We start from the raw sequence: 23,014 nt of genomic DNA on the forward strand, positions 1-23,014 counted from the left end.
ATAACCATGAAAACAACTATTTTCATTAATTTCAGACAGAACTACTCACAGAGTTATTATATTAAACTGAACTTCCAATATTCACCACTAATCAGCACCAAGTCTGTTTTCCCTCTGATAACGGAGCAGCCAGCTTGCTTAGTCTCACAATGAATCCTTCAAATCGGGCAAAAAGAAGGATGCATTTTTGCAAGTGTCGTGCTAGGTAGGGCAATCAGTTTTGATATGTTGACAATAGCAGTCTTGTCGTCCCACTCAATGACTGCATATATGCACTTGTATTACAGAGCCAACTTTGTGGAACAGCTGCTGGTTTTGTGCAAAACTCTTGATCAAGATTCCCAGTCATCCAGGTCATAGTCATTCCGTAAAAGTTTAAACAGGCTGCTTTTGCAATACTGCCCAGCTGTGCATTTATTAATACGCCAAATTTCATAGAATTTTGAGTTATCTAATCATATTATGCATTGTGATTCACAAATGTAGAGTCAGAATGGAAGAGTGGTCCAAGGCGCCAGACTCAAGGAATCAATCTTTACCTGCTTAGAGGTTTCTGGTCTCCGTTAGGAGGCTTGGGTTCAAATTTGACCCTTGACATTGCATCTTTTCTCTAATCGACACCAATCGTTTTCATTAGAAACACAACAAATAGATGTAATTTACTGGCCAACAGTTTACGGGTTCTGTTTGTTTTCCTTTTAAATCCCTTAACCTGTATATTTTGCAGAACAGGTTGAATTCCGCTGTCCACAAGTTTACGGCATAGTCTTGTCAAAAGCAAAAATCGCCAAGCTGGGTTTCGGTCATTTTTTAAATCCTGTTCCTTATTGTGTTAGTAGAATAGAAAGAGAAACACCTTTTCAATTAAGAGCAATGGTCCAACACATTGGATGAAGATATTTGGTAGGCTGATCATCAAAAAGAGCTTTGAACTATATTCACCTATTGAGAAAGAAAGCTAGGACCATTATTTTTGTTGTGATGGAATAAAAATATGTAATTTGCCATACCTTGCCTTAAAAGGGAACTCAAAAATGTCAGCATAGTAAAGGATCTTTGACATGATATACTTGATACGTTTGTTTAACTTTAACTTTTTCTGCTGTCATGATTCATGCAGCTATTATTTCATCCAAATGAAAAATGGAGAACAGAGAAGCAGATCATGGCTTGTCTACAGTGAAAAGAAGGACTGGGTTATTTACTTTGGCCTTTTTGGAAACACAGGAAGGAGCAATCAGCTAAGTGAGCTTAGTGCTTGGAAAAAATCTTTCATTCCTTTAGAGACAGCATGAAAAGTCAGCTGAGTACAAAACATAGAGAGGAAAACAAGAAGAAAGGGGACAAGAAGAGAGGGACACAACCTAGAACAGATAATGGATGTCTATTCTATTAACATTTCTCTATCTGTAGAATGGGTCTGTTTTATGTGTTGTCTTCTCCATTCAGAGGGGCCCCTGCCTCTGTCTTTGCCTAGGGCCCCAAATTTCCTAAATCCACCCCTGCTACTATTGTTAATTCAACTACTTTAATAAAACAGAGATGAAAAAAAAAAGTAAAGAATCAACATTTGTGTTTGAGTACTCCCCTTAATTCCAATAGGGAGTCATCTCCATGCAATGCAGAAAACATTTTAAGGTTAAACAGAATTGATTAATTCTGTCTCTAACAGGTCCTTGGAACAAGTAGAACCAGAACCTGAGAAGAACCTTCCGACTGGTCAGATGTGGACATGGCCAAAGACACTTTTCAGATTCGCTGGAAGAACCTTTGGAAGAAGCTGCATTAAAATGTTGTCATTTGTAGACCAAGCCAGACGACTGAAAAGAGCCGTGCTGAGAAGAGCTTATACTGAGATGCTGGAATGCGTATGGATCGTCATCAAGTTGACAGATTTATCTACGTCTATTCCTCTACGCATCATTTTTATTGACGTTATCTATCCAGCAGTCCGTCTCGCTCAGTCTGCCTTGGAGGCTGATGCAGACAAAACTAACCGGCAAAGGTCTGTTCTACCTGCTCCTTTAGTCCAATAGGGAGTCATCTCCATGCAATGCAAAAAGGAAGAAAGCATTTTAAGGTTAAACTGAATTGATTCAGTCTCTAACAGGTCTGTGGAACAAGTAGAACCAGAACCTGAGCAGAGCCTTCCGATTGGTCAGACCCTGAAATGGTCAAAGAGACTCTTCAGATTGACAACTCCCAAAAAACATAAAAAACTAATTCCTCTTCCTTGGTGGAGGGTTTCAGTGCTCTGATGATCCCAGAGGCCATGTTGTCGGGGGCTTTAATGCCCCTGGTAGGGTTTCCCAAGCAGTGTTGTTTTTGGCAGCCATCTTAGATTTAGTCTTCAGGACGAAAACTATTATTAGTTTTTAGTCATTACTATATGTGGTAGTTTTAGTCGGTTTTACTTGACTAAAACTTAAAAAGGGTTTAGTCTAGTTTTAGTTTTATGTTACAAAAAAGTTAATCTTTGCAATTTCGAATAAGAACCAGATTCTTTACCAGACTGACAGCTCTATCCTAGATTCTACAATAGCTGGTATAGAATGCTGCCCTGCAGTTCATTGCTGTTGGCAGAAAACTTTGATTTATAGAATTAAAATATACTTTTTTATAAATTAATGCTCTACTTTATGCAACAGTATGTCTCAAAAGTTGTGAAAATAGCAGATCTAGTTCAACAGATATTGGTTAATATTGCAGACAGATAAGCTGAGAAAATGTCCGATTTTAGACATACAAGGTTTCAATCCCAAAGCAAACACTTCCTGATCTACTATGAATTATGCATTAAACACAGATCAATAAAAAAATAATTGCTCCAAAAAAAGCAAAGGACAAAAACGTTATTTCAACTTTGGTCATTTTGGCTTTATTTTTGAGAATTTGCCCCTCGGTTACTGCTGCTCAGGGGTAAGTAGGTTTAAATTCAAAGGATTTTGATATAAAAAAAAGTACAGATAGAACCTATATAATTGTCTTATAAATAACATGCTAATCCAAACCTAATTGGATGAATACGTTAACTAAAATGTTGAACAGCGAAAAATGTTTTCATGACAAATCAAGGTAATATGTACGTTATATTTAAATAGAAACAAGGACAATGAGAGAGAAATATTCAAAGATCTTTGTACCTTTTCATCTGGCTCTTTATCCAAAAATAAACAGAATGCAATGAAATATTTTCTTTGGATATAATTTAGAAATTCCTTTTGGTGGAAATGAAAGAATTTTCAGTATCACCTCTTTTAAGCTGGAAGAAGTAAAATTGTGATAGTTAGACAAAGGAGGTTTTTACGCTTGGCAGAGGATGATCAGCCACATAGTTTATTAAGTAGAGAGAGCAGACAGAGCCATACTGCTGAGAGCGAACCATCAGTGTGGAGCGTGAAGCACAGACTGGCAGGGAATTCCTGCACAAGCACAGCTGGTAGAAAGAGGTGGGGATTCGAGTTTGTGACTCGTACTCGAGTCGCACTTAAGTCGCATATTTAATGACTTCAGACTCGACCGAGACTCGCGATTTCCGACTTGTGAACAATATTTTATTTTTTAAGTGTTTTTTGTTTTACTAACTTGACTGATTGCCGCTCGCCTTACCCGCACACAGCAGGTAAAAAAAAAATGGCAGAGGGGCTGTCAAAGTCATGTAGCACTGACGTCACTGACGCAACGCTACGTGACATATAAGAATGTATTTTTCACTTACCAGTTGGAGATGATGATTATTCCATAGATATAATAGCGACCTTTAAGCTATACCGTCTCAGTGACGGAGATGAAAACACAAGGAGAAACAAGCAAGCACGAAAATTATTGAACTTATTTTTATTAATCATGTGATTAGAATTTATTGTGCGATTAATTTAATATTGCAACAGGCCTACTCTAGACTTGACTTGAGCTCTCAAGACTTGAGACTTGACTTGCAAAAAATGACTTGTGAACATGTCTGGGTTCTTAGACGTCATCCTAGCAGCATAACTATAGAGATAGCTCAGGATAGATACAATAGTATACACATGGATGGATGTTTGGTCTGTGCCAATCGACTGATGATGTGTAAAGGGCACCCAACTGATGGTCAGCACTGCCTTTTAGGATACATCGGTAGACAATTGTTGGCTAGAAGAACCCATGAAGACTTCCTCATTGACAATGTTTTCATCACACTTCTTAAAAAACCAAACCTTCATACAAGGTGTGACAAGAAAATACTGAAAATCTTTATTTGATGCTGCAACATTTTTACAGACAAGCTTCATGGAGCTGCTAAACTGGATACCCCCCCCCCACTGGATCTGTAGATGTTATTCAGTCATGCTCTTCACCCAAGTACATCAAAACTTTCTGCGTCCCACTAGAACATGATTAATCACAAAGTATTTTTAGCAAACAGGGTCAGGTCAATTCTAAGCTGAGACGTTCTCCAGAACCCTGGCAGACCTGGGCGTGAACATAAATACAGTGGTTAATATTAACTTAATAACAAACATCCCCAAATAAAAGCAACATTAAATAGCTACTCAGAAACATTGCAAATTTTACTATCATCACTTCTATACTTAGAAAAATAAATCACGATTAAAATTTATTTACAAGATATTCAGTCAGCACAGCATTTAAAAACAAAACTACTTAGTCTAGCTGATGTACTGCTACCTGTAGGATGATCTACAGCTGAAAATTTTCTGAGGTTTGGAAATGGACAAGCTTCAAATGCTAACATGTCTTCACTGTATGAACTTCATTCGATAATCACCGACCGGAAAGATAAAGCTGACAATAAGTACGACCCATGATAGTGGAAGCCATGTTGTAGGGTCATTATAACCAATTCATGATCGATAGCACCATCCGACTCTAAAACGATAAAATGGAGAAGCTCCACTGGTTTTAAGAAACACGGCGCCACCTGGAGGGCCCAGAGGGAGGAGAACTGGACAGTGGGAGGGAGACCCTGAGGTAGCAAAGCCAATCAAACACACTTTGGAAACGACGATGCAAGAAAATAAAAACCCATTAGTGCATTTTTAATAAAACCTCAATATCATTTGTTAAAAACTAGATTTCTATAGATAAAAAATAAAATAAAAATGAACTTATTGAGCTTGGAGTCCTGAGTCTTAACATGAGTCACAGTTCCACTGAACCGATCATCCTTCACTATATACACAGGCTGGAGTTATTATCACAGCCATGCTGGGGAAGGAGCAGTTTAAAAATGGCCGCTAAAGGGACGTATGTCAGAGAAAGGTCAAAGGTTTTACCTGTGGTTTGTTGCTCTCTGAAGTATAAAAAAACCCAAATGTGTATGTACAAAAATATACAGTACGTCCTAACATAAACTCCAACAAGAGGCGTCTTCTTTTGTATCCCCCCTCCCTCTGTAAACTTTTTCCTTTTTTTTAATTTTTCTAATACGTTTCTATTAAAAAGGCAGTTCTTCAAAATGTCCAAAATATAATTGTCCTTTTTTTCCTATTCATTACAAAAAAAATCATCAAAGCTTCTTCAATGCAGATTTTAAGGTTTAAAAAGATGAAGTTTAAAAAAAATGTGGTACAAGTCAAACGGGTCAGTCGACTGGGTGGGAAGGGAAAAAGGCCCGGGCTGGGTTCCTCAGTAGACGCGGGGAATGATCCGGTAGCGCACAGTTCTGCAGTACTCGTCCCACGCTGAGCCGTACTTCCGTCTGCACTCGTTCATGTCACGAGAGTCTCTGTGCACCAGGAGGATGATGAAGTAGATCATGTAGAACCAGGGCAGGATGTGGCTGAAGCCTGGGGGGTGGAAGAGCACAACATTAGAACCTTTTAGCTCCTTAAGCCGGGCTTACACTCCACGATCTTTTCAATCGTTGGACGCAGCTACAGCTCTCACTGTATGATGAAACCCTGCAGTTTTGTCGTAGTTTGTTCTCACACCGTGCGGCTCAACGCTCTGATGCGATCTACCTGCTCACACTGTACGTCTAAAAACCACGTCGGACTCAGCTCCGCAGTGTGATGGCGCTACTTGGACAAATGTATCCAGAAGCCAAACGAGTAGAAGAGGAACATGAAGCTCACCATAGTAAAACCCGCTGCCTTGGCAATTTGTGTAGTTTTGTGCCGAAAGCCCTAAAAAGAAAAGGCGACGACGTATTTGGACAAAGACATGGCTGAGCAAACGTGGCTACTACGGTCTGTCAATCTAACAGAAAGAACTCCATTTCACTCGCACCCCCGCCATGCTTCTGTGTTTACATTTGAGAGGAAGAAGAAGAGGAATCCTTGTTTGCGAACAGAGTGATTTGTCAACGACCACCTTACGACGGCCTGATCTTCTACCGACACTACGGTTCCTGATCAGGAGGTGGTTGTGAGAGACTGATCGCCCCTCGTTACCCCCTGTTCACTACACCATGCACCATAAGGCTGATAGTCGGGCCGATCGAAACATTATCGCATGACTGGAAAATCGTCCTGAAAAGGGCAAAAAAAAATAAATCGTTCAGTGTATTAGGGGTGAAGAAAATAATAGATTTGAGCTCAAATCGCGTTTCTAACATTTAAAGATTCAGAATCGATTCTCATTTTCTTTAAAAACTATTTTTTCTGTGGGTGCGGATGTGCCTCAGGCAACGTAGTGTTTGGCGAAACCAATGAGCAGCGTGAGCTATGCACAGACATGCAAGTGTTAGCCTACCAGGCTATAGAGTGGTGTGTAGTGTTGTGTGAGCTACTGTGTTTGTTGCCACTAAAGTATGGAGGATGAAGAAAAAGAAAATCAACTGCCTCCGCTGTCTTTAAAAGCAACCATTTGGAAACACTTTTGATATTACCTTCAACCCGGCCCAGGTGAGAAAGGGCTTGACATGACTCATGTGATTTGCAGAGATTGCAACGGTAAAGTTAAGTATTTCGGGAGTACTTCAAATCCCCGTTCTCATCTTGAAAGACATCACCCAGAGTTGTTGGCAGAATTAGATAAATCCAAGACATGTTGTCTTGTGTTTACATTATTGCAATAGGTGAATAAAACATTTACAATTCTAAAGTCTTTATAAATGTACTCTTCTTTCATGCCAGCAGACTGGAATAGATCCCGAGAATCGTTTTTAATCGTAAATTAATCGTTTCTGAATAGAATCGTTTGGATTTAAAAGAATCGGAAAACAATTGAATTGTGACCCCAAGAATCGATTCTAAATCGAATCGTGGGAATACCAAAGATTCACAGCCCTATGGTTATACCAACACTTTCCTCAGCTCCAGGTCCATTCATTCACCTTCATTTATGGGTCAATGTCCTTATAGACAAAAATAATGAAGGAAATAGAGACAGGAAGTGGACAGGAGGACACTAGAAAGGCGCCACTGTGCTCTCTAACCATCAACAGCAAAATTAGGATACAAGGAAGTGAGGGACTCAGGGAAGGAAGATAAACTTATTTTTCCACATTTATAAAACCTAAAAAATCCTGAAATTAAATCCCAGCTGTTACCAGAAGATCTAAGAAAAAGCATAAATAATCTGCTTCACTTATGAAATACCTGAGAGATTAAGTTTTTTTATATCGTCAAAGACAAAGAGGGTGAAAGGGGAGCAGTTAGGTTTAGTGGGTTTTAACATTAATGCAAATCTAAATAGTCCGTCTCAGAATAGAGGAGCTGTGCATGAAGCTGGTGCTGAACTGGAGAGCTCCTTCAGAACGCTGTACCCTAAACGCACCAGAGAGCGTTATCACAGATCCCTCCTCCCAGCAGCTGGAAGATTCTATAACATCACCGTTTCAAAAAACCTCAATAAGTTCTTACATTCATGCTGAGTTGCAGTTTCTACCTTAGTCAGTTAAATAACTGCTGCTGTCATTTTGCACATCTGATACTGTGGCTAATCATCTCATATCCTCTACTGTAAAAATATCCACAGTTGTTTATTTATTCTCCAGATACAGAGCATTTATATTGTAAAAACACTGTACAGTGCAGTACTTATTGGTTTTTTAACTCTGTTACTTATTCTGTTATTCTTATACACTTTCTAAGGTCCACATTGTGTGACCACTGCTGATATAACCTTTTGCTGCTGTAACACCACAATTTCCCCACTGTTGGACAATAAAGGGATTTTCTATTCTATTCTAATAAATGTGCATTTCATAATATGGATGAGCTTATTAAAGAGAAGAAGGCAGAGAAGAAGTTTAATGAAAAGTCTCAGATTAAAATCTTCTCATCTGTTTGATCAAAGCTTTACCTAAACAGCTGATTGAACAGTTTGAAGGAAATTAAACAGCTTTTAAGGTTAAAATCTCCCTGGATGCATTTAAAGCTGACAAACTGAAAGATTACTGTAAATAAAAAGATACAGTCCCAGTTATTGGTTTAATTTATGGTACAGAATTCAGCAGAAGTGAGGTCTACAACAGAAGAAGCTTTCTTCATATCAGTCATTGTTCTAGTTTTATGACATCTGACCAGAAAGCACACTGGAAGGAAGTTAAAGCTTACTCACCACATGGTAGGGACCAGGCCAGGGCCATGATGAGGTCTCCCAGGTAGTTAGGATGGCGGACCACTCCCCACCAGCCCGAGACCAGCAGACTCTTCCCTGTAGCCGTGGGGATCGTTTTCAGATCTGGAAGGAAGAGGAAAGAAAACAAACAGGATGTTTGTCTGGTGGCGTTCCAACAGAAAGAACAACCAATCAGAACTTTAGTGGAGAGGCTGGGCTGAACTTACGGGACAGGCTGGGGTCGGATGGGTTTCTCCTGAAGGCATTTTTCTCAGAGTTGGATTTCCTGAATATGTAGAATCCAACAACTGAAACACAGAGAGAGAGATCACTGCTGCGTTAATACTAGAGGTGTAAAAAAAGGGGGGTAACCATAAAACTGGCTGGATGCTACGCTAACACTCACGTTTGAGGATGACGATGGCTGAGAGCACTGGGAGGCTCAGGGGGTTGGGGTGACTAACCAGGTAATGAGCCTGCAGCGTGTAGGTGAAAGGAACCCACACCAGATCACCAAACGCCAACATGTAGCCAAAACCATCATGCATTAGGTCCATGGTGGTCAGGATGGCCTCCTGGAAGACACGCACAGTTAGCCATGGGGGAAAGCAAAGGACAGGAGTTGTTTTCCTAAATCTAACGCCTGGTTTTTCGGCGTTGTTCTTGGCGTACCTCATTCCACAGGCCGTCCACGACGTAGAGCAGCTGGAAGACGTTGACGAGGATCATGGAACTTGAAGGAGCGTCCAGCTTCTGCTGCTTCATCTCAGCCAGCGCCATGGCAAAGTTGATTAAACACTGAACAATAAAGGACACAGAATAAAGGATTATAACATAGTGGTAACACTGCACCTCGTAGCTAGCTACATGCACCGCCATTCAGTTTGTCTGAATGAAGCTAAAGCCCCTGTCACACCTTCAGAATTTAAACCAGCGTATGCCCGACGAACAAAAAGTCTGGCAAAAATGCTGACGAACATCAGATATTTTCGTATATTGGAATGGTGGGAGTTATGCACTTGAATTTGATTGTGGATAGTTTCTTTGTTTGCATTGGCTATAGCGCCAACTGACCAGGCTAACCTCTGATGAGGAGGGGGGGTCAACCAGGGTCACGTTTCCCACTAATATTGCAGAACTTTAAAAACAGAATCTAGAATAACAGAATGAAGAATTGCAGAGCAACAGTAAAATAACACCCTATAGTCCTGCTTTATATAGTTTATTTGATAAACAAAGTTGATTTTGTGGTAATTTACACTTTAATCTTTTATAGGGCAAGTTAGCGTGTTTGATCACTTGCATACCCCTTACAAATGGAGCCTCCCCATACCTCAGTGTGCAACAGAAGCACAAGATCTATATCCAGCCATTCAGCAAAGATACTGCTACATGGCTGTACATCAACAAATGATTTCACAGAGTGCCCTATAAAGGGTTAAGGTGAAATAGTTTCAGAACAACAAATGATAAACTACAAGCTGGATGATTGTTAAGAAGCGGAGTACAGGCTAGCTACCTGAGCAGGCATACAGTTAAAGTCAGCCTTCAGCAAAAAGCGAGGGAATAATTAGCTGTGCTAATTTCAGGTTACAAAACATGATTATTGAAATATTTAAATGTAGAAGGAATAAATGATCAGAAATTAGATGTTTAAGTTTAAATATAACCTGAGAGGCAGCTTTTTACTCAGTGAGAGGTTGTTTCTCTATAATCAATCATCTGCATGAAAACATTTTAAAATATACCCACTAGGGGGAGCTGTTTGATAAGTGACCCTACTTGCACAGTTAACCTGATCTTCATCAGGCTGAAGATCGTCTGCCTGCCATCACAACTCACCCAGCCGATAAGTCCAGGGCGCATCTCACAGAAGAACTTCAGATCAAACTCCTTGATGCGAGGATTCAGCTCACGGCCTTTGAAGAAGTCATAGATCATGTTACCTGGAGAAATAATCAGCATTCAAACGTTTACAGTTGATGACATCACCGCTAGAAACATCAAACTGGATCTGAGTGTCTGCAGCAAGTCTAACCAGAGTTTCCTCCCAGAGCCCGCTCATCAGGGCTGGTGGAGCGAGAGCGCACATACAGATAGATGCTGAGCAGCATGGCGATCAGGAAGGAGGCGGTGGTCAGCTGCAGGAAGTGGCTGTGGATGTAGGTGAGGTCTGCTCCCTGGTACACTGCTGCTGCCACCACTGCAGCGCTGACCAGCACGGCAAAAAAACCTGGACAACACAAAGCAGACAGGAAAAGGTTTCAGAAAAGCTAATGGGAGGAACACAGCAGACCTCATTGTTAGCGGTGCTGATTTATTCTACTGGAACTACAGCCACACTCAGAGGTGCTGGAAATCTCAGGCTAGATCAAACTATCATCTCAGCCTCTGATTTCCAACATCCAATACTCACAGCTCAGCAAGGAGGAAATATTCAAAATCAGCAGATCCAGAATGAGACCTCTTCAGAAGCGGCCATAGAAATAAGAACTGTAGAACTACGAGACAAGACCTCCATCTATCACACAACATTTTTTTATTTAAAGAAAATGTTGCTGTCACACCTTGATGATTTACACGGCGTGCGCCTGACGTACGGAAAATCTGGCAAAAACGCTGGCATATGTTGGATTAGTTATTGGTTCGCAGAAGTACGCTGACACACGCTAGCACACGTCGAAACACGGCAAGTATGTCCAGAAGTTTTGAGAATGCTCAAAATTTCCAGCGTATTCCATATATGGGGCATAGGTTACAGGTAAGTTATCTGATGGTTGACATACGTTAAGTGCAAGTTACTCATAAGTTGTGGTGTCTAGCTTATCCAAAACCTCTGAGTAACTTCTCCCCCAGTCTTCATCACCATCATAGGGTAAGTAATAAGGTAAGGTTGATGGATCCTCCCCTCACGACCACCACCACCAAACTTCCTAGCAGACATGACGCTGAATCTGCTGCGACTGCAAACCTTTTTTTTCCTTTATTCCTTTATTTTGGGCGGGCGGTAAACAGCAGCAGGTTAACACAGTTATCAAATAAATCTTTTTATGAAGACTTGGCGCATCACTGCTCTTGAGGGGAGCAGCTTTAACTGATGCTGACATGCGTTATGCATAAGTGAGGCTGTCCTTGTACATAAGTTCTGGACTCGTTATGAATACTCTATGTATACGCCCAAATGTCAGCATTTTATGAGATTCTGGTACGCCGGGTATACATTGGATAAATCAGCAAGGTGTGACAGGGCCCTAACCTTCAGAGAAATACTAGTGAGGGGTTCGGAGGGGTTTGGTCCCAATTTGTAAAACTGCTTGATTTAAAGCTGGAGGCATCTTTCAAAGACATCCATTATTGAACACTAGGGCTGAATGATTTTCCCAAAAACCAAAATTCTGATTAATTTGAACCAATATTGCGATTTTATTGCAATTCCCCCTGAAACTAAGCACCAATATGCAGATGTTTCATTTGAGGGTTTCAGTTTTTTCATGACTTTACTGTAAACTGTGTTGAAAAAGTTCCTTATTTCTGTAACTGAGCTTCCCTTTTTTAGGCATATTACTGCCACCTGAATGGCTGGATGGAGAAATTGACTTAACTTATTTATCTTACCCCTGTAAATGTAAGGTGACTAAAATTGAGGGCCTCTGTGATTTGAAAAATGCAATTAATTACCGAGTCCAATAGAGACCAAACAGAACCAACATGTAGAGAACAGCGTCCCCTTAATTTGTTTCACATTTAATGACCGACTTTCAGGATAAAACTACTTCATTTGCCAATTTATACAACCTACAATTTTCCAGGCATGGAATTATGTGCCGACCCAATAAATCAGAATAAACATGACTGGTAATTCAGTCACCCAGGAGAAGAGCCCATGTATGTGCTGCTCTGCACACGTCACCCACTACAGGATAAAGATTAAATAAAAATCATCTTGACTGCCGTCATCACGGGCGAATGCCTTTTATTACCATTTTCCAAAAAATAGCATGAGGCTTGAACTTTTTTATTCAGAAATTCACAAACTTTCAATGACCAACAGCAACCCTCAGATAAGCATTAGTACAGCTTTTCCAGGCCAATATATTCTGTATGACCCTTTTGTTTTTCTGTAAAAAATTGTTAAAAATATGAAACTGTGAACAAGCAAGTTTTTGTAAACATAAAGTTTTGATTGTCATTTTTGTATCTTAGGCAATACTACAGGTCTCTGAGCATTCTTTGATTATTTATTATTTGGATAAACTGAAAAGAAAATTGGATTCAAGCGTTTAAGAACCAACAATAACCAGGAAGGAGAAATTCAGACTTCCTCTCCTGCTGATCAGAGCTGATTAAAGGAAACCGGGTGGATGCTGATCGTCCTAAAACAATCTAGATGGTTTCTACAGTGAAAAAGCAACATGGTGTCCTGAACTGAATGAAATAATCATGATTTTCTATTAAACCATTCACATGAAAGCATCTAATGAGCCAACATCTGTGAAACTGTCAAAGTGTGATCATTGCAGCCTTACCGTTGGTTCTGTACTTGAGCCTTCTGCCTGATCTCAGCAGCACGCCTTCACTCAGCTACAGACACAGAGAAAAGGGATTCAGATAGAAGGAAAATAACTAGACAGTAAAGGCAGAGATGTTTGATTAGCATCTAAAAGATGAGCAGCTGGGTTAACATGAGAGCTTCCATTCTTCTCCAAGTGTTACTCCTGACCATTAATCCAATTTCTACCTCCTGCCTGACTGAGCAAACACAGGTCATGTGCTGGTTCACGTGGATCGAGCAGCCAGCAGGGGTTACTTAACTACTACGCTCAGAACAGAGGAGGACACGGCTATTCTCACTCACCTTTCCAACAGGCAAAACGTAGAGCAGAGCCTGGAATAAAATCCAGAGGACAACAAAGCCGAGAGCTTGAGGATCCCAGAAGGATTGGAGAGGAGGCAGAGGAGGAGGGAAGTTAGCCAGACTGGGATCCTTCCGGTTGACCTGGAGGAGAAGAAAAAGAACCCAGGCCGGCAGGAAGAGCGTCCAGAAGAAGGCTCCTAGGGACGAGAAAAACTTCTTCAGCTGCATAGAAGCGTCATTTTTACAATATTGGATGATTGAGACCAGAGGAAATTATGACCAGACCTAAAGTTGATGTCTAAACTGAGGTATAATGAACCAAAACCTAAAATGTCTGGTGACCTCTAGGTTAATGAGACAGAAAATCCAAACCAATAAATACAATGGATTGTAAAGTGTCTGTAAACAAATGATCCTTTGGATGATTGTTAGCATGTTAGCTGTAATGTTGAGCAGTGGACGAAACCATCTCAGCAGAAAGAGAGGAAGACAAACAAGCATGTAAAGGGAAATTATCAAGCTTATTTGAAATTGATCACGCCACTAAGTGGTTTATAAGGGCAGGCACAGATTCAGCCATTTTCCCCAGAGATTTCCATCTGTAAAGCAGCAGCACACTCAGTACTTTGATAACAAGCTTTAAAGCATGAATGGGTGGAACCATGTGATCTTTTCCAGCTGAACGGCAAACTAAATATTTCATTTTGATGGTAAATGAAGTTGAATCAGCTCATCGAACCTCTAAAAAGGAAGGAAATGTTTCTATACTCTGCATAGTTAACGGTGCAGCCAGCGTCCCTACAGACGTCCTGTGATCCATCAGTGAGATCAGAACTGCCAACAGAACTAAACCGGACTACAGTGGGCTTACAGACATGTTTGGATGTAACTCACCTATCTTCCCTCCAAAGTCCAGTCGGGGGGAGGCGGGGGTGGGGCCTGTGACTGCGAGCGCCGCAGACGGCTTGGCCTCCTTGACCTGCTGCTCTGTTTTGGCCTCAGCTGCTTTGGCTTCTCCATCGTCCTTCCTGCGGCGCAGGTTGTAGCGGCCCAGGTTCTTCTCTGGATCTGCTTCTGCCTTAGCGTCAGGCTGCACAACGACTGAGAATCAGTTTTCACTCTGGGAACGTCATAAACCCCAAAAATAGGGTTAAAAAAACCAAGACAAACTAAGCAGGGAAGAATGCTAAAACGGTATCTGACTGGTTGGACACAGCTACCCTCATACCACAGCTCAGAAAAATACAGAGAAGGATCCTTTAAGTAGATTAGTTATTGGACATCCTGCAGGAAGAGCAGAGCTCAGTTTTAATTCAGAACCTGAACTTGATCCCAGTGAACAGACTGCAGATGAAAGACACGTGCTGCTCCAACATGTGATGGAGCAATGAGGTTCAGTCTTGTGAAGAGGAGCCTCTCAGCTGGAAACCACACAAGGCCCCCATCAACCTGCTCACATCATGACATTCCAGCAGAGGACTCACCACCAATTGCTCTACAAACTCTGTTGTCTTGTTTCCTGGTCCACACAAAGCTTTTCTAACTAAGGGACCCCAACATGGCTGCCCTGCCTGGCGTTCAGGAAAAACCAGGTGGACGTTGTTCCAGGATATGAACCATAACTCACCTGAATCTCTTTGCTAGCAGTGTTATTCTCCTCTTTCTTCTCGTGTTTATTGTTGCTGCTGTTCTCTGTTGGCTTTTTCTCCTGCGGCTGTCAGACAGAGGGGAGATGGAGAAGAAGAAAAAACACCACATGAGGGACAGACCAGACATTTTCCCAAGATGAATGAAGTTATTGCTGGTTTTGGACACGTAATACAGATGCTGTTAAACATAACCTCCCCGCCTCACCAGAGGGCTGAGCTTGACTTCCGGTGCGCGCTTGAGCTTTGCATCACCGTGAGAAGACGGAGCACTTTCTGTGATAGCTGCTGATGCTGCGGCGGCTGTACGGGAGGACGAGCGGCGGGTGGTCCTGGCAGGGGAGCGGGAGCGGCTGCGGCGACGTCCAGGAGAACGGGAATTGGAGCGAGAGCGAGTGCGCGCCTGGAAGCTGAGGTAGCTCTGATGGAGGACGGAGAGGAAACAAAAAACAATAAAACATCAGTTTTAATAAAAAACCCAGATCCAGGAGAGGAGGACATTTTTAAAGAAAACAAAGAGTAACAGCAGGGCTGGGCTTAACTATGATGTCCTGCTCCTTCAGCTCCAGCTCAGTGCCGTCCTTGTAGATGACAGTGTAGAGGCGACTTTTGGAGTCGAAGCCGAGCACCTTGACCTCGTAGTACAGGCTGCTGCCGGGCCAGCGGCCCATCACCTTTTCCCCAGGCTGGTACTTCAGAGAAGGCATGTTCAACTACCTGAAACGGATTCAAACACAGTAATGGGCGACTGAAGGCAGATTTAAGAGAGAAGAAGGATGACACGCAGTGAAATAGATCAATAAAAAAAGAAAATTAAACATGAAACCACTTTTATTCTGTTTACATTTTTTCATTGCTTTGCCTCCCAAGAGCCGCCTGCCCAAATGTAAGCTTGTGGTTTAAAACTGTTTTATCAGTTAGATTTAAGCTGGTGGAGTGAGATCCCTTTATATTCATGTATTAAATTTGCATGGTTCTATGCTGACAGCGCTGAAGGAGGAGAGATCACTGGTTGCTCTCTATGTGCTTCTATAGATTGATTTTATAGTCCTTTCATTGTGTCTCCACTGTCTACAGCTTCCATTAGATAGAAATATTTCCTTATGATTATAAAGTCAGGCTATTAATCCCGTTTAAATCCCGAATTTTTATTAAATGTTTGTATGTGTTTTGTTTGTTATGTAAATTATTTTTGTTGTGTGTGTTATGTATGAGGTGTATGGACTTTGAAAAAGTGGTATGTGTGTTTATTTTTTAGGGTTGGGGTTTTTGGTGGAAAAGGGTGTGTGTTATTTGTTTATGTTTATTGAGGGGGTAGTTGGTTAGGTTTTTTTATGTTTATTGGGGTTGGGGGGGTTTTTTTTGGGGGGGGTTTTTGTTTTTTTTGGGGGGTTTGGGGTTTGGGGGTTGTTGTGGGTGTTTTGGGGGGTTTGTTTTGTTGAGTTTGGGGGGGGTTTGGGGGGGTTTTGGGTGGGGGGGTTTTGGGGGGGTTTTTGGTTTTTGGGTGGGGTTTGTTTGTTGGGGTTTTTTTTTTGTGTTTTTGTTTTTTTATTTTTTTTATTTTTTTTTCTTTAAATTTTTTTTTATTTTTTTTTTTGTTATTTTTATTTTTTTTATTTTTTTTTATTTTTTATTTTTTTTTTTATTGTTTGGGTTTTTTTTTTTTTTTTTTTTTTTTTTTTTTTTTTTATTTATATTTTTTTTTTATTATTTTTCTTATTTTTTTTTTTTTTTTTTTTTTTTTTTTTTTTTTTTTTTTTTTTTTTTTTTTTTTTTTTATTTTTTTTTTTTTTTTTTTTTTTTTTTTTTTTTTTTTTTTTTTTTTTTTTTTTTTTTTTTTTTTTTTTTTTTTTTTTTTTTTTTTTTTTTTTTTTTTTTTTTTTTTTTTTTTTTTTTTTTTTTTTTTTTTTTTTTTTTTTTTTTTTTTTTTTTTTTTTTTTTTTTTTTTTTTTTTTTTTTTTTTTTTTTTTTTTTTTTTTTTTTTTTTTTTTTTTTTTTTTTTTTTTTTTTTTTTTTTTTTTTTTTTTTTTTTTTTTTTTTTTTTTTTTTTTTTTTTTTTTTATTTTTTTTTTTTTTTTTTTTTTTTTTTTTTTTTTTTTTTTTTTTTTTTTTTTTTTTTTTTTTTTTTTTTTTTTTTTTTTTTTTTTTTTTTTTTTTTTTTTTTTTTTTTTTTTTTTTTTTTTTTTTTTTTTTTTTTTTTTTTTTTTTTTTTTTTTTTTTTTTTTTTTTTTTTTTTTTTTTTTTTTTTTTTTTTTTTTTTTTTTTTTTTTTTTTTTTTTTTTTTTTTTTTTTTTTTTTTTTTTTTTTTTTTTTTTTTTTTTTTTTTTTTTTTTTTTTTTTTTTTTTTTTTTTTTTTTTATTTTTTTTTTTTTTATTTTATTTTTTTTTAAAATTTTATTATTTTTTTTTTAAATTTTTTTTAAAATTTATTTAAATTTTTTTTTATTTTTTTTTTTTTTATTTGTTTGGGGTATTTTTTTTATTATTATTTTTTTTTTTTCTTTTTTATTTTTTTTTTTATTTTTTAAAATTTTTTTTATTTTTTTTTAATTTATTTTTTATTATTTTAAAAAATTTTTGGGGGTCGTTGTGTTTTTTGTCTTGGGTTTATTATTTTTAAAAATTTTTTTAAAAATTTTTCTTTATTAAAAATTTTTTTCATTTTTTTAATTTTTATTAAATTTTAAATTTAAAAATTATATAATTTTTTCTTATTAAAATTTTTATTTTTTTTTTTTTTTTTAATTATTTTTATTTTTAAATTTTTTTTTTTTTTTTTAATTTTAATTAATAAAACATATTACATATTAAAAAATAAAATACATTTATATAAATTTTTATTTATAATATATATTTTTATATTTTTAAAAATTTTTTTTATATTTTTTTTTTTATTTATATATATTTATTATATATATATATTTATATTATCTTTTTTTATATTTTATTATTTAAATTTATTTTGTATTTGTATTTTTATAAATTTATGTATATTAAAAAATTTATTATATATGTTGTTTATTTTAATTATATATTTTGTTTTATTTTTTTTATTGTATGTTTTAAAAATTTTATTATTATGTATAATTAATTTTAAATTTAAAATTTTTATTATATATATTTATAATAATATATAAATTTTTTTAAAAATTTCATTATATATACCATTTATATAAATTTTATTTAATTCCCAGATTATTTTTTTATTTTAAAATCTATATATAATTATTAAATATTATATAATTAAATTTTTACATATTTTATATTTTTATACACATCTTTATTATAAATTTTTAAAAATATATATATATGTATATGTTATATATATAAAGTATGTAATATTATGTTTTTTGTATATAAGTTATATATGATTTTATATATTATATATTAATATACCATTAAAAATATATATATACATATAACATTATTTTTTATTTATATATTATATATTTTTATACAATAACTATAATTTTATAACCCTATTTACATACCCTATATACATTTAAAATATATATTAACCACCACCCAACCTTAAACATTATGGGTATTTACTCCAAATTGTGCCTTTTTTGCCACAAGGAAACCACTTAAAAAAAGTAATTAACTATAAGGATTGTAAAAATATTTAAATCTTTTGCATAAAAAAAAAAAAAAATGTTTTCATGTCAATATGCTATATGCAGAACTCCTCGAGTGGAAAAGTTTTATTTCACCTGGTTTAATTTCGTAATGAAAAACCCTTCTTTAGGGAACCTTTGGCTATCCAATTAATCGAAAAAATAATCAACAGATTAATCGATTAGCAAAATAACTGTTATATGTCCCAATATATTTATATATAAAATCAATGTAGTAATTAATCAACAATTACTAAATTGACATTTTACAGTGTATTACTTTCTATTTTCTAACGTTAGACACAATGTCAATGGCTAACTCAGTCAATATCTTCGAGTCAGTCTGAGACAGCCAGACTAATGCTAGGCTAAATACTATACTAATGGATACATCGGCTTATTTGTGGATTTTCTTGGTTAGTTCATCCTCTGACTGTGAAATAACCTGTGGAACATCTTCCCACAGCTGGCAAACTGCATGTTTTAGCAGCCAAATGCTACACAAGTAGGCATTTCTATTACTTGCCTCAGTGAGAGTGGGGAGTACCAAGATGGCGGCAGATGACTTAAATTTTTTTATGGCTATGAGCAATCCCGGGAATAAAAAGAGATCAGGGGGTTGATGTCAAATAGTAAGGGTAAAACCAACGGTTCTTATTACCGCCACCTGCTGGACTGCAGGTCTAGTTCAGTTTCTGGAAGGCTGCCTACTACTACTGCCACCTAAAGGGCTGGAGTGAGATAGTCAGTATCTTACTCTGTTTAAATGTAACAAGACCATAAATTTAGGGCCTGTAAGATTACGAAATAGCAGCAGTTTAAACTAATCGATTAATAATCAGTACCTTAAGAAAACAGCTTTTCATTTTAAATACTAAATGGATTTAGATTGTCTAATGTTCTGTTCTGAGTGGGTTGTTCTTTCAATAAAATTCAGTTTTACAGTCTGAAGAGTTTACTTAATGATAATTCAACTACTGTATCAGTTGATTATTTCAATAGTCTTTTACGAAATTAAATGTTATTAGTAACCTATGAGATTTCTCCTCAAAAATAATCAGAGTAAAAACTTGATAAAGTTAGTATATCAGAATCCAATAGATTACAAGTGAACAACTCAAACTAATTAACCTTCTCAGTAGTAGCAGCAGTGATGTAGAAAAAAACCTGCATTAAGAGAAGACTCCACATGTTTGCAGCATGATGTTAAAATAATATAAATCAACTTTACACTACAGGCTTCATTCTTCGACCACACTTCTTACTTTAATTTTTAAAGCCTACCACTTAAAAACTCCTATTCTCTTTTTAGATGAAATATTTAAATCAGTTTCCTTTCCTGGTACTATTCTTCTTTTTTTTAATACTGAATCATCTCCTGTGACCAACAGATGAGAAGATGTTAAAACATAATTATAGAAAGCGTAGTTTGAGGATTTGCAACCAAAACTGATGAGTTTTGTATTTCATGATCACAATAAATCGTTGATTATCAGTTTGATCGTTGCCCATCCCTAAAGGCAGCATAGGAGTTATTTTTGGCCACAAAGGAACAAAAACTTTAAGATCATTAAAACACATCTAACACATTATATCTAAAGCAATGCAGAGAACAGCCACCTCAAACAGTTCATTATGTGACTCTTCTAAAAAATGTAATGCAGAGGCACACAGCCACGGATTATAGCGGCCTGCTAGAGAACACACGGCTCCTAAACCAACATGAGAACTAAAACACAGCGGAAAGATCTAGCTAAACACAAAGCTACATTAGCAAACAATCAGAACAACATCATGCTACAGTAGAGCCAAACTCAATAGAAAGAGACAGAGCAGGCAAAGTCAGCATAATGAAAGCGAACAGAGCAGAGGGGACATGGTGGCTGGAAAAACCAGCGGGCTAATGCAGAACTGCTGACAGGTCTGTCCCTGTCAGGTTTACCCACAGCCCAAACAACCCATTCAGCTCACCGCCAACTGGGACATGAATGAAAGGAAACCAAGGATTGTTCACACAGCAGCTCTGTGATCTCTGGCTGTAATTTTACAATCACAAATAAGAATCAGAACCCAGCAGGTAAATCAAGTCAAAACCATGGCTGCAATTTTTCTAGACCAAAAAAAAAAAACCAACATGAACATTTTTTTGAGTATTTAAGCAGGTAAATGAGACTATATGTAAATGGAAGTATTTTTACCCTTAAAATCAGATAATAAAATATATTATGCACTTGTAATATGACAATATCATTGTTTTGTTCTTATTTCAAATGTAAATAATCTTATTTCATTGGAAAACTGTCTCACTTACTTGCTAAATTCAAGAAAAGGGCCCTTTTTAAGAAAATTGGCTGAATAAAATGTTTTGCATCTTATTTTGTTCAATCTAACTTGATATACAGAGCAAACAAAGAAGTTATTTTACAATAAAGCATGACCTAAGCAGGAAGGTAATTTAACACCTTAGATAAACACAAACTTAAACCAACCTGAGCTGATGAAACCAGGAGTGACCAGTACAGCCAGTACAGACTTCCTCACATTCCAGTGGTTCTTTATTACAGGACAGAGACAGTATCTACCTAGAGATTTATCACCATAACCGTTTGCCAAAAAAAAACAACAAACAACTATGATTATCTACAAAGAAAACTTTTTGCAAGGCTTCATAAGTCCTAAAACCAAGCAGAGTCTGACTGAATGGAGTCTAATGTTCCCAATAAGCCCCAAGTTCACATCTTGTAAAAACATGGAAGTTGATCCCAGAAATGACACACCCAAAGCCAGCCCAGCTCTGCTCCTCAGGTCTGCAGGCTCAAGTCCATGAGGAATGTCCAGATCCTGTCAGATCAGACTGCCAGCCGGGCTCCAACCAGAGGGTGGGGTTTCAAATTAAAGAGAGACGATGGAGACCCCCACCCACATTTGGAGATGGACTTTTTAACATTCCTTTAGCTGCCGTGTGTTCTCTAACAAAGAAAGGGAGAACTATTCATCTATGCTCCCTTTTAACTCCGAAACATTATTAAAACCAGCAACACGTGTCCATAAACATTAGTCAGCTTTCCAGCAAAAATATTTAGAATTTAAAAGTAATTATAATCATAATTTTCTGAAACTGAAATGCACACCAACCATAGATTTTTTTAGTGTCTATCTTTCCTAAATTCATTAGTTTTAGTCGCCAGCTTTGCTTAATTACAAGAGATGCGTTAACAAGGCATTAATAACGCTTCAGTCTGGGTAAAAAACGTGAACTGTTGCTTTAACTAAATGCGCTTTGCTTTCAGAGAATCCTGCTGCAGCTACAAGCAACAAAACGGAAAGGAGGGAAAACGTCATGCTTTCAAATACTGCAGCTGAACAAACCCCGACGGATCCGCCAAACGGACAATGACCGCGCGCCCACCATGAAACCACCGACTAATCAATGGAAACTAACAACAACGGCGTTAATATGTCACTCATGAAACCGGAAACTAAAATGAATAGATGTTGTTATAAGTTCCTACCTGTTAATAACAATCAGAGTCGACAGGGGCCGTCTAATTCCTGCGCACTGTATGACTGCGTATGTTAATCTCATTGCTGGCTAAAAACCGTTAACCAGTGTTAATGAGAGAAACCGCTCGGCTTAAACTGTTAAAAATATCCTCAGTGCAAGATTTAACTTATTAATGTGGCGAGAACACATACGTGTTACAACATGAAGGTTTGTTCGAACTGATTTTAATTATAATAAATATTAATTTCGACACCAGAAATTAGTCGGAGCCCAGTTCACCGTTAGCAGGAGTTAGCATCGGCTAAGCTCCGTTACCCAACAAAGAGAGGCGCAAAGAAGACTTGAAATTCTCTTAAGTCAACCAAACCTGGAGACGCACTTACCTTATGTTGCGCAGTTAATTTCGCAGAGTAAACGGGGTATATAATCCAAACCACTAAATAAATGAATTGAACTTAATATTTTTTTTTAAAAACGAACTTTGCTAACGTTTGACGTAGAGCTCTTTCTCCCTCCCTCTCCGGGCAAAACCCACCAGTGACCAGGAAGGCGCGAAGCCTTGTGATTGGGTGGCTCATCGTTCATTTCAAACTGCTCTGCTCTCTGATTGGTTGTTGGTGGATTTTAAATGTATTTGGGTTGGTTAGGAGAGAGTCACGACTATATTGTTTATTGGTGTCATATTACAGCCATACAAAATGGTAGATTGTGTCGAAAACATACAGAATATAAACATTTTCTTGAAGGAAAAATAAATATGGCAAATAATTTTTAAATAATCAGATTTTAGATGTTATCAGGGATACAGTGTTAAGATGTTAAACTAAATTTTGTCTCCCAAATAAAAAAAAAAAATTAAATAAAATGTTAATTTCCAGAA

At 37.2% G+C, this 23,014-nt stretch overlaps 1 protein-coding gene across 3 annotated transcripts; it reads right to left on the minus strand.

Moving 5' to 3' along the window:
* Positions 1–4,213: 4,213 nt before the first annotated feature.
* On the minus strand, positions 4,214–22,683 carry lbr (lamin B receptor). Of its 3 annotated transcripts, none has more exons than XM_038278100.1 (14): positions 22,518–22,683; positions 15,555–15,729; positions 15,221–15,433; positions 14,994–15,080; positions 14,261–14,456; positions 13,367–13,563; positions 13,038–13,092; positions 10,550–10,744; positions 10,354–10,430; positions 9,184–9,309; positions 8,918–9,086; positions 8,739–8,819; positions 8,512–8,634; positions 4,214–5,792 (listed from the first exon to the last, which is right to left on the minus strand). In XM_038278100.1, exons 2-14 carry the CDS (start codon positions 15,717–15,719, stop codon positions 5,632–5,634), a joined length of 1,845 nt encoding a protein of 614 aa, XP_038134028.1. In that variant the 5' UTR covers positions 15,720–15,729; positions 22,518–22,683; the 3' UTR covers positions 4,214–5,631. The 3 variants fall into 3 exon arrangements, with proteins under 3 accessions (XP_038134028.1, XP_038134026.1, XP_038134027.1); XM_038278098.1 differs by having other exon boundaries at positions 10,354–10,457; positions 22,518–22,682; XM_038278099.1 differs by lacking the exon at positions 22,518–22,683 and adding an exon at positions 21,119–21,524 and having other exon boundaries at positions 10,354–10,457.
* Between the last annotated feature and the right edge of the window lie 331 nt (positions 22,684–23,014).

Source organism: Cyprinodon tularosa, unplaced genomic scaffold (genome assembly GCF_016077235.1).
Source record: "Cyprinodon tularosa strain WSP-4 unplaced genomic scaffold, ASM1607723v1 ctg1378, whole genome shotgun sequence".
NCBI lineage: Eukaryota > Metazoa > Chordata > Actinopteri > Cyprinodontiformes > Cyprinodontidae > Cyprinodon > Cyprinodon tularosa.